General features: G+C 49.4%; 1 protein-coding gene across 1 annotated transcript; it reads left to right on the top strand.

Annotated features, from left to right (window-relative positions):
• Positions 1–785: 785 nt before the first annotated feature.
• Positions 786–6,683, top strand: LOC118075923 (G protein-coupled receptor 22-like). Its single transcript, XM_088662602.1, has one exon. The coding sequence runs from the start codon at positions 2,413–2,415 to the stop codon at positions 3,703–3,705; it is 1,293 nt and encodes a 430-aa protein (XP_088518728.1). The 5' UTR covers positions 786–2,412; the 3' UTR covers positions 3,706–6,683.
• Positions 6,684–13,375: the final 6,692 nt, after the last annotated feature.

Raw genomic sequence — 13,375 nt, 5'->3', positions numbered from 1 at the left:
TGGGTTGCTGTTTCTATTTTTATTATGTATTTTGTGGTTTTCTATCTTGATTTTATTCCATGAACCGCCTTGAGACCCCCGAGTATAGGGTGGTATATAAATGCAATCGAATCAATCAAATAATATCACAAGGTGGTAGAGTAGACCCACTGAAATTAATGATCTTGACTAAGTTAGGCCCATTAATTTCCAAGTACAACTTACCTGAGGTATTGCCCACTGCCATCCTCCACGAGCTTTATGCTATCAAAATGTGATATCTAGTTGCTTTTAGAGATGCGTGACTGAGGCATATCAAACAAAGAAAAGGCACGCTCTTATATACAAACTTATCTAGCCTGTTACGACTTCTTGGAGAAATCTTATATGTATGTGTTTATCCTCTGCATGTATTTCTTCATCCTACCTTTTTGTCCAAGAACTACACGGAGGCTCACGTGGCATTAAAACCCCGCCGTCTTCTTTCTCAATTGCTGAATTTTGATTGGGATAATTTGGCTCTGGCTCATTCTAAACTGCCAGAAGGAGCTGGTGTTGGTTGGCATCTTCCTCAGCTTTTGCTAATTTTTGCCTTGTGTTGTGCTTTTCATTTTCCACCCCCTTCTGGAACGGCACCGTCGATAGTCACACAATATGTTACAATAAAATATGAATCCGTTTGTGTCCAAACTCTTCTTCCAGATTTTATGTATTTCATACTAGAGGTGGATCTCCCCCCCCCACCCCTGAGTAACATTGTATACGTAATTTATCCAGCAGTTTCTCTTTCTTTAATTTTTCGTTGTGTTTTCTAGGGGCTAAACCAGGCATCCCCAAACTTCGGCCCTCCAGATGTTTTGGACTACAATTCCCATCTTCCCTGACCACTGGTACTGTTAGCTAGGGATCATGGGAGTTGTAGGCCAAAACATCTGGAGGGCCGCAGTTTGAGGGTGCCTGGGCTAAACTCACTGCAGCAGCAAATGTATGTACGGTATTTTAACCCTTCTAGGAAAAAGCAGCTTCAGAGGAGGTGGTTTTCAGCAAATAAGTGGCAAGCAGAGGGTGCTTAACCCTTCTCTCCCCAATTTTTCTGCTGTGAGCAGCTTTTCTCCATCATAAGATATTCTTGACTTCTGTTTGCAGAGGCAAACACATCTGGCTTCCAGAGTTGGAGCAAGTGAATGGGGGCAGTTTACACTGGAAAACCAGATGGTGGGGAAGGGTTAAACACAGCCTTCCTCCTTCACTTTACCACTGAAAATTGCTCGTTCCTCTGCCTTGGAAGGAACAGCAGTTGGCAGTTACATACGCAAAAATATGTAGTTTGGCCAGGAGGCAGATTAGTTACTTAGCTTTTGGGGAAAGCAGAGTCTGAAGTCTTCTCCACCTGTGCTAATGCTTTCCTGATTTGTGGGGGCTTGGAAGGGGGGGGGCTTGTGATATGCCCATGTTGAGTTCAGTCACTGCTAGAATCCCATAGCGGACAGTTTCCTCCCTACACCGTTCAGTGTCTCCGATTCCACAGATCCACTCGTTTCCCTGCAGGCGACTGGCTTTTCTGTCTTTCATGCCTGCCTCCAAGTGCCCCTTCGGGGTTTATTATGGTGGCTAGGTGCGTACAGAATTTCAATTCCTGAAAATCTTTGCTCTCATGATCACGAAGGACGTGTTGGAATACATGCACAGATAAGCGCTTTTGAAAACTTCAGCTGCTCAGGGGTGAGGGGAATACACAAGGGCTCTGCATCTCTTATCAATGCTCTCTTAAGTGTTCCTTACTTGGATAGTGAGCCTGACTGACAGGGAAATCTCATCCATAAAGGGGCTGGGGTGGGTGGGGAATGCCAGCGATTACTGCAAGGCAAAGGAAAGGCATGAAATTTTCAGTGAAGTTAATGCAGAGATTGCGTATCTGTTTCACTCCATTATGGCGATGCAGAGATCTTTCACCTTGTGGTAAGATGTCCCTGTTGTTGCTTTTTTTTAAAAAAAGAAGAAGCAAAACAAAACCCATTCTGACTATTGGGGTTAAGCTAGGCTGCCTATCTCATTTCCCCCTCCTCCCACCTTCCCATCATCTAGGCCGGCCTTCCAAAACTGAGTGCCTTCCAGATATTTTTGGAGTACAATTCTCACCTTCCTCAGGGAACTGCAGCCTTCCCCAGCCCACAAGGCTGTGGGAAGGCTGCCCTAGGTGATGGATGGGATGCCGATGGCAAATTTTGTGACGTGAGGAAGATTCCTCAGGGTTCTAGTTAGCCCCAGGTGCAAACACTGTCCCAGGCGGCTGCTGTCAATGCAAAGAGGTTCATCTTGCTGCTTTGATGATACTTGATGGTACCTTTCTCTCCCCACAGGTGAGGGAGCTACCTGCAACCCCAAGCCCATTCATTCTATGGACTATGCCCACATCTCCGTGCCCTCTCAGCCATGGAGACTCCCATGTTCGACACTATCCTGGAGACGACGGACGGGGTGACCCCTGACCCCAGCTGGACACTGCCCTACCCGCTGGGCTTCCAGGTCTCACTGACAGGCTTCCTCATGTTGGAAATTGTACTGGGAGTCAGCAGCAACTTGACCGTATTGGTGCTGTATTGCCTGCAGGCTGGCCTGGTGGACTCGGTCAGCAACATGGTGACCATGAACTTGCATGTGCTGGACGTGCTCATATGCGTGGTGTGCGCCCCACTTACCATGGTGGTGGTTCTGGTGCCCCCCGACCGGGCCGCCACACTGCTCTGCTGCTTCCACGAGGCGTGCATCACCTTCAGCAGCGTGGCCACAGCCACCAACGTGCTGGTGATCAGCCTGGACCGCTACGACATCTCGGTGCGGCCTGCGCAGCGCGTGTTGACCCCGGGCCGCGCCATCCTTCTCCTGACTGGCGTCTGGGTGCTGTCCCTGGCTGTCTTCTTCATACCCTTCCTCGAGGGCGAGCTGGGCCATGCCAGCACATGGCAGAACCGCACCGTGCTCTGCGTCGGCCCCGAGGAGTTTCACGCCGAGCTCGGCACCTCCTACCACCTGGCGATCCAGATCCCCACCTTCTTCGCCGCCGTGGCCGTCATGCTGGTGACGTACGCCAAGATCCTGCAGGCCCTCAACATCAGCATCGGCAGCACCTTCAAGCGCAGCCAGCGCCACAAGACCAAGAAGAAGAAGCGGCGGAAATCGGCAGAGCCAAGCAACAGCGTGGCAGCTGGCGGAGTGGAAGCCAAGCGGCTCTCTCAGCCTGTGCCAGCACTGCCAACGCCACCACCCATGGGGGTGCAAGCCTCTGTCTCAGTGATCATCGCCCTGCGGCGAGCGGTGAAGCGCCACCGTGACCGGAGGAAGCGCCAGCGGCGGGTTTTCCGCATGTCCCTGCTCATCATCTCGACCTTCCTGTTGTGCTGGGCGCCGCTGTCTGTCGCCAACCTGCTGATCCTGTGCCTGGGGCCCAGCCCCCTGATGGGCAAGCTGCGCGTCTGCTTCCTGGCCATGGCCTACGGCACTACCATCTTCCACCCGCTCCTCTACGCCTTTACCCGCCAGAAGCTGCGGAACGTGCTGCGCAGCAAGCTGAAGAAGCGGGTGGTGTCGGCCCTGCAGGTGGACCCTGCGCCTGGCGGCACTGTCATCCACAACTCCTGGGTGGAGCCACCCCGGAAAAGCTGCAAAGGCCGGCTGCGGAGTAGTGACGGAGCTGAGCGCTGCCTGACTGAGGCCGCTAAGGAGTGAGGCGTAGGGGGCCGAGCCCTCAAAATGGAGGTTCAGCAGAGTTTGGGGGCGGGCGTACGAATCTTCCGCCTTGCTCAAGCTGGCGAGTGGTGAGTGCCAAACACTGAAAGGGGAGGGAGGCACAGAGACTGCCAGAAACGACAACACCGGTGCTAACCCCTCAGCCTGAAGCCGCTGAATGAGAGAAGTGGGGGTGAGCCAATGTCTTAACAAAGCAGCGAGGATCAGCCATCGGCGCCTTGCCGAAACCCCAAGGGTTTCTGCGTAGGGTGTGATACTGATTCCTCACAAAAGGCCCCATGCCCAGAGTGCAAGGCCTTCCCGTTGCCAGCGCTGAAACCAACCGACTGTCTGAGGTAAAAGACGAAGGCTCGGGCCTTCTCACCCACGGCACCAGCCAATTCATCACACTGAGACCCAATATGATGATCACTACTACTACTACTCCTATTTAATGTTTATATCGGTGCCAAGAGTTGTGCTAAAGACATCCACTTGGGTGAGGTCCTCTGCATATAGGGTCGTTGAGCCCACATGGCAGTGAGCAAGTGAGCTTCCCCGCAAGTTCTCTGCCTGCTGATGGAAGTGGAGGAAGAGGTCTAAGAAAGCATTTTGTGGCTGCAGGGGAAATGCGGGTTTGGGGAAGGGGTGAGGGTCACGCAGCTCTTGGCCCCCCCCCTGTTTTGCTGTGCTTTTCTCTCCAGAACCCCTTAGATTAGGCAAGCGACACTGTTTTGTTGCAGCATGTCAAGCCCCTGCCATCTCCAGAACATGCTATGGTTTGGGGGGTGGGTTTAAGTGCCATTATAGATCTCCTAGTCCAGTGGCTGGAGCCTGGCAAACATACCTTTCTCCAAAGGGTTATGTTAGGCTCTGCGCCCACACACCACTTCCATATTGGGACCAGTTTCCCAAAAACCTACTTTTTTTTTTTAAGGCTTCAGTACTACAGATGCTGATTTCCTTGCCTCTGCCATCGCAGGTGGCCACTGACTCCCAGCATCAAATGCTAAGTGCAGCTGCTGTTCTGAATTTGAAGGTTCACTACAGTACCAAATGGCAACAGCTTTGGGGGTGGGGAGGGGTAGGGAGAAATCCAATCAGAGGAACAGGGACTGTTGGTGTAGACGTGCCCCAAGAGACCCTGGATGTCTCGTTTAAAAAGAGGCCAGACATCAAAACCTGCCTTATACCAAGCCCACGCCATTGGGTTCCATCTAGCTCAGGGATGTCCAACACGTCAAACGTGATCTACTGGCCGATCCCTGCAATGTTTTTGTAGATCGCAGTGGATCGCTGGCCCCCTTCTGGCCCCGGCCCCTCTCCCTGTGCCGGCGTCTATTGTTGCAGAAGGGAAGCCGGAGCTTAGAAACTGAGGCTGTTATCTGGCCAGCAATTGTAATGTTAGTGGCTGCTTCCGTTCCTCCCCCAAATAGGGGGCTTTCCCCCTCCCTCAGAAGAGCTGCAAAAAAGTCAGTGAATTCCTATAAAACAGGGCATTTCCCCTCCCTAAAAAAAGCTCAACACTTTGGCCTGAACCCCTAAAAACCGGGGGTAGATCACTGTCAGATATTAATATTGTAAGTAGATCGCAGTCTGTCGGGAGTTGGCCACCCCTGATCTAGCTCAGTACTGTCTGACTGGCAGTGATTCTCCAGGGTTTCAGGAAGGGGATATTCCCAGCCATACATCAGGATTAGAATGGGGCATTTTCTGCATGCAGAGCAGGTGCTCTGGCACCGAGCTCTGGTCCTGCCCTCCTTGCAGCTGGTATCCTCTAAGTAACATGGTCTGGAAAGAGGAAACAGCAGAGTTGGACCCAGCCCTTTCATACTGTGCCTCTGGAGGAACATGAGCAGACTCTGCCCCTGGAGGGGAGTGGGGGGGACGGGACGGTATGCCAAATGGAAGGTGCCAAGGCTTGGAAGTGGCCTTCATGGAGCAGGCAACTTCCTAGTGAAAGGGCTGTTCAAGGGTGCTATTTGTGTACTAGGGGAGCTGAGCTGGGTGCAAGTCCCACCGGACTTGGTGGAGCTTACTTCTGTCAGGCGCTAACAAAAGTTGCAGCACTGCCCAAGATATAGGCACACACCTGCCCAGCCAGTCGCAAGAGATTATTTCCTTGCCGCTGTTAAGTTGGAGGTTGTCAGGAGGGAAGGAGAAGAAAGCCCTCAGTCTACCAGCTACGACGATTCCCCTCCTTGCTGCTTCCCAGAAATGCTTGAGGAGCATATGGTCAGCTGCTAGACATTCAATTCTCTGCCATACTCTCCCTTAGAATAGACCCCTCATCAGCACCCGATGGCGGGAGGAGCAGAGAAGTGCCCCTCAAAAAGTGTGTGGGCACGTGGCAAATGCTGAATAGATCACGAAGCTGGCGAGAGCCTGTAGAAGGACTTTTTCCCCTTAACAGATCAGTGGCAGCTCATTATAGCTCCTTATTTTCGAGCTTCTTAAAACATGGCATTAGACTGGTCCTCTACCTAGACTTACTGCAGTACAAGAACATAGGAAGCTGCCTTACACCATCAGACTGTTGTTCTTTTGTAGACAAAAATTGGCACCTATTGGCAGCAGCACCTCAAAGCTTCAGACCAGGGTTTTCCCTAGCCCTGCCCAGAGACTGAACTTGGGATCTTCTGCATGCAAAGCTACAGCCCTTCCCTGGTATCCACAGAGCCACGCAGAAGACAGTCACACAAACTGGCCCTGTTACATCCTTCCTCCATGCCAACCGCCAGCACAGTTATCAACAAAAGACTTGCTACGTCTTCCTCATTCATCCCACGTGGCAAAAAAAAAGGGGGGGTTACCTGTTGGAAGTAACATTTGGGTGCCCAGCTTCTTACTGCCAGGAGTTTGAAGGCGGATTTCACACGACTGTCTCGTCTCTTGTGTATCGGTGTAGTCTAGCCATAGGTGTCATATTCTGGAAGCTGTAACATGGCCACAGTTGAAGGTAATAAAAGAGCTGGTGAATTGTGTGTGAAATGTGTCAGAAATCGCGGGGGGTTCCCAGAGGGTAGTAGAACCAGTTGGCATCACATTAACAACCCACTGTCCCTTTTAGATAAAGCTGGAAGTCGCAGATTCATCCTGGCAGGTTGGGAGATCATCTCAGTGGTAATAGATTGCGCTCATATTTCCCCACTGGAAGGGGAGCAGCAGAAACAATTGTCAAACGCCTCACATCCATATTTTCCTGTGATGTCCCACTGATATACCAAAGCCTTTCTGAGTGTGGTTCTTCCTCTTGACTGTGCTATCTGCCAAGGGCGTGTAAGTAGGGAATTCATGGTGGCTTTTCCCCATTATAGAAGAACTTTGCCTTGGAGAATAGTAAACCTCTTGAGTCTAAACCTCTTTCAGGCTGCTTTATTTTGTCTGGGCAAAAGACTTGACATTTTGCCCCTTTGCGTTTCTCTCTTTCACTTCCTCTGATCTTTAGCCTCAAGCTGCCCTGAGACAATCCAAAATGCAGACGAGCAACCTTTTTTTCTGCTGTGGGTTGAGGCAGGAGCGGGGAATCTTTGGTCCTCTGAATGTTTCTGAACTACAACTTGCATCATTCCTGGCCATTGGCCATGCTTGCTAGGGTTGGTTTGAGTTGTAGTTCTGCAACATTGGCAGTGGGCAGAGCCAAGACTGGGCAATGTCACCCTCTTTTGCCCTTTCTCCTTCCCACCCTTTTCTACCTCTCTTTCTAGCACCCCTTTCCCTCCCTCTGCCCAGTGGGCTGCCGAACAGCTCTTGCCAGAGGTCGGAACTAATCCCTTACAGAAGGCTTTTTGAAATCGGGCTGGGGTCCACATAAACAGGGACGCGGGTGGCACTGTGGGTTAAACCACTGAACCTAGGGTTTGCTGATCAGGTCAGCGGTTTGAATCCCCGCAACGGGGTGAGCTCCCATTGCTCGGTGCCAGCTCCTGCCAACCTAGAAGTTCGAAAGCACGTCAAAGTGCAAGTAGGTAGAGTGGGAAGGTAAATGGCGTTTCCATGTGCTGCTCTGGTTTGCCAGAAGCGGCTTTGTCATGCTGGCCACATGACCTGGAAGCTATACGCCGGCTCCCTTGGCCAATAATGCAAGATGAGCTCCGCAACTCCAGAGTCGGTCATGACTGGACCTACTGGTCAGGGGTCCCTTTACCTTTTTACCACATAAAATGGGCCCCATTCCCAGGTTTCCCACTACAACAAATCATGAATCATGAGATGTAAAGAGCAGCCACAGTCTGTGACCACATACGGGCTGTGGTTCATACAAAATAAAAAAATAAAAAAATGGGGAGGGGTGACAGGTCTTTGCAATAGTATTGTTGCTTTCTTACGTGACATCAAACCTGAGTTGTGCAAATGTCAGAATGTTAGGTTGGTGTATGGTGAGAACAGTTGTTTGCTTTAAAAATGTACAGTGGGAGAAGATCCCTATTTGGCACTTCATAATTATAGAGTCACTCCTTTAGAGTGTGGGAAGGCACCTGCCAGCTCCTTTAGAACAGGTGCATAAATACAAAAATAAATAAATCTAAAAATCTAGATACAGGACTACAGCAAAATAATATGGAGGGAAAAGGGGGGTTAGGGAGAATGGAAAAGCACAACAAATAGGCAGTGCTTTCCCCCACTAAGGACCGGGTGCTTGTTTTCTGTGTTGGACACTGCCCTGTCACAAGCAAGCTGCATTCAAGGAGGAGTTGACTTGCTCATTATAGTCAATGGTGGCAATCAATTTTTTTGAGGGAAAATTGGAAGAGTCTGCTGTCAAAATGCCAACAGTCTCCCGCTAAGGCAACTGCTGCGGCAGCACAATGGGGCTCTTCAACATCATTTTCACATGGGGAGTGTGTTTTCTGAATGTGCTTCCACCTAGTGAGATCTCAGTTTTGCTTTTCAATAGATTGCCAAGGTGCAGTAAATCTCAGGTCTCACCCGGAAGGGGGAAATACCTTGAACATCAAGCCAAGTGCAATTTTTCATTGCTCTTATCAACTGCTGGTAATTGCTGCTTCTTAACAACACATCCCACCCTACCAGAGCAAAACCTAGTGACTGCAAAAGCTGAAATATCTTTTCGAATGTGAGCATCGTTATTTCTCTCTTCTGGGGGCGGGGCAGGTATCAAAATGAGCAGCAATATTAAATAGGAGGTTCCCCTCCTTCCAATAACATCCTTTATTCGAACCCTTCATTTATGCAGTGGCCCTGTTCCACCAAACAATAAACTATGATTTATTAGGATCGGGCAGTCTTAATCCCAGTAAGTCTTTAACCAGGCATCCCCAAACCTCGGCCCTCCAGATGTTTGGACTACAATTCCCATCACCCCTGACCACTGGTCCTGTTAGCTAGGGATCATGGGAGTTGTAGGTCAAAACATCTGGAGGGCCGCAGTTTGGCGATGCCTGCCTTTAACCATGGTTTACCATTACATGCAAACAAAGCCAATAGTTTTTATATTTTGTATAATAATTATATGCAGGTCTGCTTACATGAAATCAAATCACTGATCCAAGTAGCCAAGCATTGGCCACTATGACTGACAATATTATGAGGTCTTTGATGAAGCCTTTTCAAACCTTAGGTAAAGGTAAAGGGGCCCCTGACCATCAGGTCCAGTCGTGTTCGACTCTGGGGTTGCGGCGCTCATCTCGCTCTATAGGCCGAGGGAGCCGGCGTTTGTCCGCAGACAGGGTCAAACGGGTCATGTGATCCGTATTCCTTGGATTTTTTAAAGCAGAGGTTGGGTCGCTATCTTCCATGTGCGATCTAGTGTGATGCAGCAGCTAAAAAAGCCAATGCAATTCTGGACTGCATCAATAGGAGTATAGCATCTAGATCAAGGGAAGTAATAGTACCACTGTATTCTGCTCTGGTCAGACCTCACCTGGAGTACTGTGTCCAGTTCTGGGCACCACAGTTCAAGAAGGATACTGACAAGCTGGAACGTGTCCAGAGGAGGGCAACCAAAATGGTCAAAGGCCTGGAAACGATGCCTTATGAGGAACGTCTTAGAGAGCTGGGTATGTTTAGCCTGGAGAAGAGAAGGTTAAGGGGTGATATGATAGCCATGTTCAAATATATGAAAGGATGTCATATAGAGGAGGGAGAAAGGTTGTTTTCTGCTGCTCCAGAGAAGCGGACACGGAGCAACGGATTCAAACTACAAGAAAGAAGATTCCACCTAAACAATAGGAAGAACTTCCTGACAGTAAGAGCTGTTCAGCAGTGGAATTTGCTACCAAGGAGTGTGGTGGAGTCTCCTTCTTTGGAGGTCTTTAAGCAGAGGCTTGACAGCCATATGTCAAGAATGCTTTGATGGTGTTTCCTGCTTGGCAGGGGGTTGGACTGGATGGCCCTTGTGGTCTCTTCCAACTCTATGATTCTAGTTGAGATTCCTGCACAGCAGGGGGTTGGACTAGATGACCCTCCTCAGGGTTCCTTCCAACTCTACAGTTCTATGATCAGATCCATCTTCCCTGCAGCATGCCCCAGGCTCTGCACTGCAGGCAAGTATGGCTGCTCTGTGGCTCCGGGCAGGTTATCCAGAACAATGTTGGCACTAGTTTGCCCTGTGCCATTCTGCATTTGATTTAAGATGCACGAGATTTACCTTGACGTTTGCTGCCACATCAGAGCTGTGCCTGAACATTATGCAGACGTGCAGTCTAGTTGTCCTTGATGTGGCTGCAAGCTTTTAACAAACGTATTTGCAATTATTGCTTCACAATGTCAGCAGAAGTTAATTTATGTAGCCAAAGCCAGGGACAGAAGACAGAGTGGCTTAATACATTTTCAGAGGAGGAAAAGCCTCACTTCCTAGCTGCATGTCACTGGTTAGCTTCCCTGTACTGTGATGATTCTTAACCTAGTCAATTTTTCATGAGCCTTGAGAGGACGATAAGAGATCAAGGGTATGCGTCTCAAAGTCAGTTTAAAAAGGAAAAAAATCCATCTGCGTTTGATGCTTAAAGAATTGCTTGTGCCTGATTTCATTTTGGATTCTCAGCAAAGGCACATTTCTCCCCCATAACACACACCAAAAACCCACGCAGCTTTTCTCCTGCGGACTAATCCTGCCTTGTACATTCTGCCTAGATTGTAATTGCTAGAGTGGCTCAGTGCCGATCAGTATGGGCATTCCTCACCTTGAAAGCGGTCTATTCAGGGAAATTCAACCTTTTTGGTCGGCCCCACCACAACTACAATGTTTTGAAATTTGTTGCTGATGTCAAACACCATCTCTCCCTCTCAATGAAGGCACTTCACGTTTGTTGCAATGTGCTACCTGTATACCAAGTGCTGCTGCAGTAAGGTCACATTGTAATTTACGGTCTCCCACGACACCTCTCTCTGAATTCCCCATGAGCCCTCCTGTACAGCTCTCTACACTGTTCCCTGGTGCCTGGTTTCCATACAATGGCTTCCATGAAGCCCAGATTCCACAAATGCATGCAATTCCACAAAGCTTGCAATTCCACAAATACTTTCCCCCCACACACACACACATGCACCATTATAGAATCATAGAATCATAGAGTTGGAAGAGACCACAAGGGTCATCCAGTCCAACCCCCTGCCAAGCAGGAAACACCACCAAAGCATTCTTGACATATGCCTATCAAGCCTCTGCTTAAAGACCTCCAAAGAAGGAGACTCCACCACACTCCTTGGTAGCAAATTCCACTGCCGAACAGCTCTTACTGTCAGGAAGTTCTTCCTAATGTTTCCTAATTCTGCCCTTGGAAACTGGTAAGCATTGTTGGGATAAGGAGTCTGTGTTACATACCATTCAAAAGCACTCCATTCTCCTCCTCTTCAATTCTAATATCCTCTGCACAGCAAAATAACCCTTCTGCCTTAGTGCTTTAACTCCTAGCTGTAAGTGAAATAGTTATTATCCTGCTCTTGCAGCTAGGGGAACCTATTTCCTGTGCTCAGATTCCGCCCTGGAAGGATGGAAAGGAAGAAAGCGAACAGCATGCTTCTCTGAGGTGGTGCAGAAAGCTTTCCTCATGCCACTGCGTAGCTGTAGCCTGCCTCCTTGCTTGTGAGATGAAGGGACCAGTGCTTCAAGGTTAAAGAGCAGGTCACACACATTTAGGCCCCATCTGTGTTGTACATTTAGAGCTGCATCATATGAATTTAATCTCTCTCCCAAATAACCCTGTAGTTTCTTAAGGCAGCTGTGTGTTGCTAGAATACCCCCCCCCCCCATTCCCCTCACAGAGCTACAAAAGGGCAGAACTTTTAAACCCCTCTGAGAATTGTTGCTCTGAGGGGACGGGAATTTCCCATCGAAAATGGCCTATGAGAGCCAGTGTGGGGTAGTGGTTAAGAGCGGTAGACTCGTAATCTGGTGAACTGGGTTCACTTCCCCGCTCCTCCACCTGCAGCTGCTGGGTGACCTTGGGCTAGTCACACTTCTCTGAAGTCTCTCAGCCCCATTCACCTCACAGAGTGTTTGTTTTGGGGGAGGAAGGGAAAGGAGATTGTTAGCCGCTTTGAGACTCCTTCAGGTAGTGATAAAGCGGGATATCAAATCCAAACTCCTCCTCCTCTTCTTCATATCAGAAGCAAATTTCTAGGCAAATTTCGGGGGGGGGGGGAATAGCTTAAAAACATATTTTTTTGAGATTTTGAAAAAAATAGCAGCTCAACAATTGTGGCAAAAACAGAACACAAAACCTTTTGTGTCCAGATTCTCACTTCTAGAAATATGACAACTAACCAGGGGGGGGGGAGCTCTCCTAACAACTCACAGCACCCATAAAAAATTACAGTACCCAGGATTCTCTGGGGGAAGCCATAACAGTGTTCACAGTGGTATGGTACTGACTTAAAGGTACAGTATAGCGCAGGTAAGGCCTGATTCTCCAGAGGTCATCCCTATGCAGGGAAGAAATTGTTTTTCTTTGCAGAACCCAGACTTAACTGGAATGCAGGTTTCTCAAACCCTGGGGTAGGTAGTAAGGGCTCATCCATGACTGGGGTACTGCTGCCCCAACTCGGCAGCCCTCAGCCAGCCCCTCCTTCCTTCCTTCCTGCCTGCCTGCCTGCCTCCCTTATTATAAGCAATCCAGGAGGTGACACTGCCCGAAATCATCCTCAGCATTTGCCCCTGTAATTCTCAGCAGGGAAAACGATGGAGAAATGGGTTGTCTCTTGTCTGTCACTGATTCTGGCTCAACCTAATGTCGGGAGTCTCAGCCCCTCTGCCCTCCCAGTGAGCACCAGCAGGGAGGTTTCCCCCACTGAGGGAACAACACCCCACTCCACTTCCAGGCTTCTTCCTCGTCAAGGTCACAGAATTGGCGGGGAGGGGACAAATTGCTAAGATAAGGAGAACATAATTGTAGATGAAACACACCCAAGAGGCTTGAACGTCTGTGGTCCAGAAGTCAAATACCAAGGAATGTCCTGCGACTTGCCCCAGCCTATCCTGTGGGGATCGTATGGGTTTAGGATTCCCGAGAGGATTTTGCAATGACATTGCATTGAGACATTGATCTGCGGGGCCCGACGTTATCCTTAAATCTATATTATGCCCCACCTGCTTACCCCCACCTTGGCACAGTGGCAATGTGATCTCGGTCAGGCCGGTAACAGAATCTCTTGGTGTGTAGGGAATGGCTGTACTCTGGGTGGGAAACAGTAAAAGGGCTTTTCCAGC

Source organism: Zootoca vivipara, chromosome 2 (assembly GCF_965207765.1).
Source record: "Zootoca vivipara chromosome 2, rZooViv2.hap1.1, whole genome shotgun sequence".
Classification (NCBI taxonomy): Eukaryota; Metazoa; Chordata; class Lepidosauria; order Squamata; family Lacertidae; genus Zootoca; species Zootoca vivipara.
This window is presented reverse-complemented; position numbering and strand designations above follow the sequence as displayed.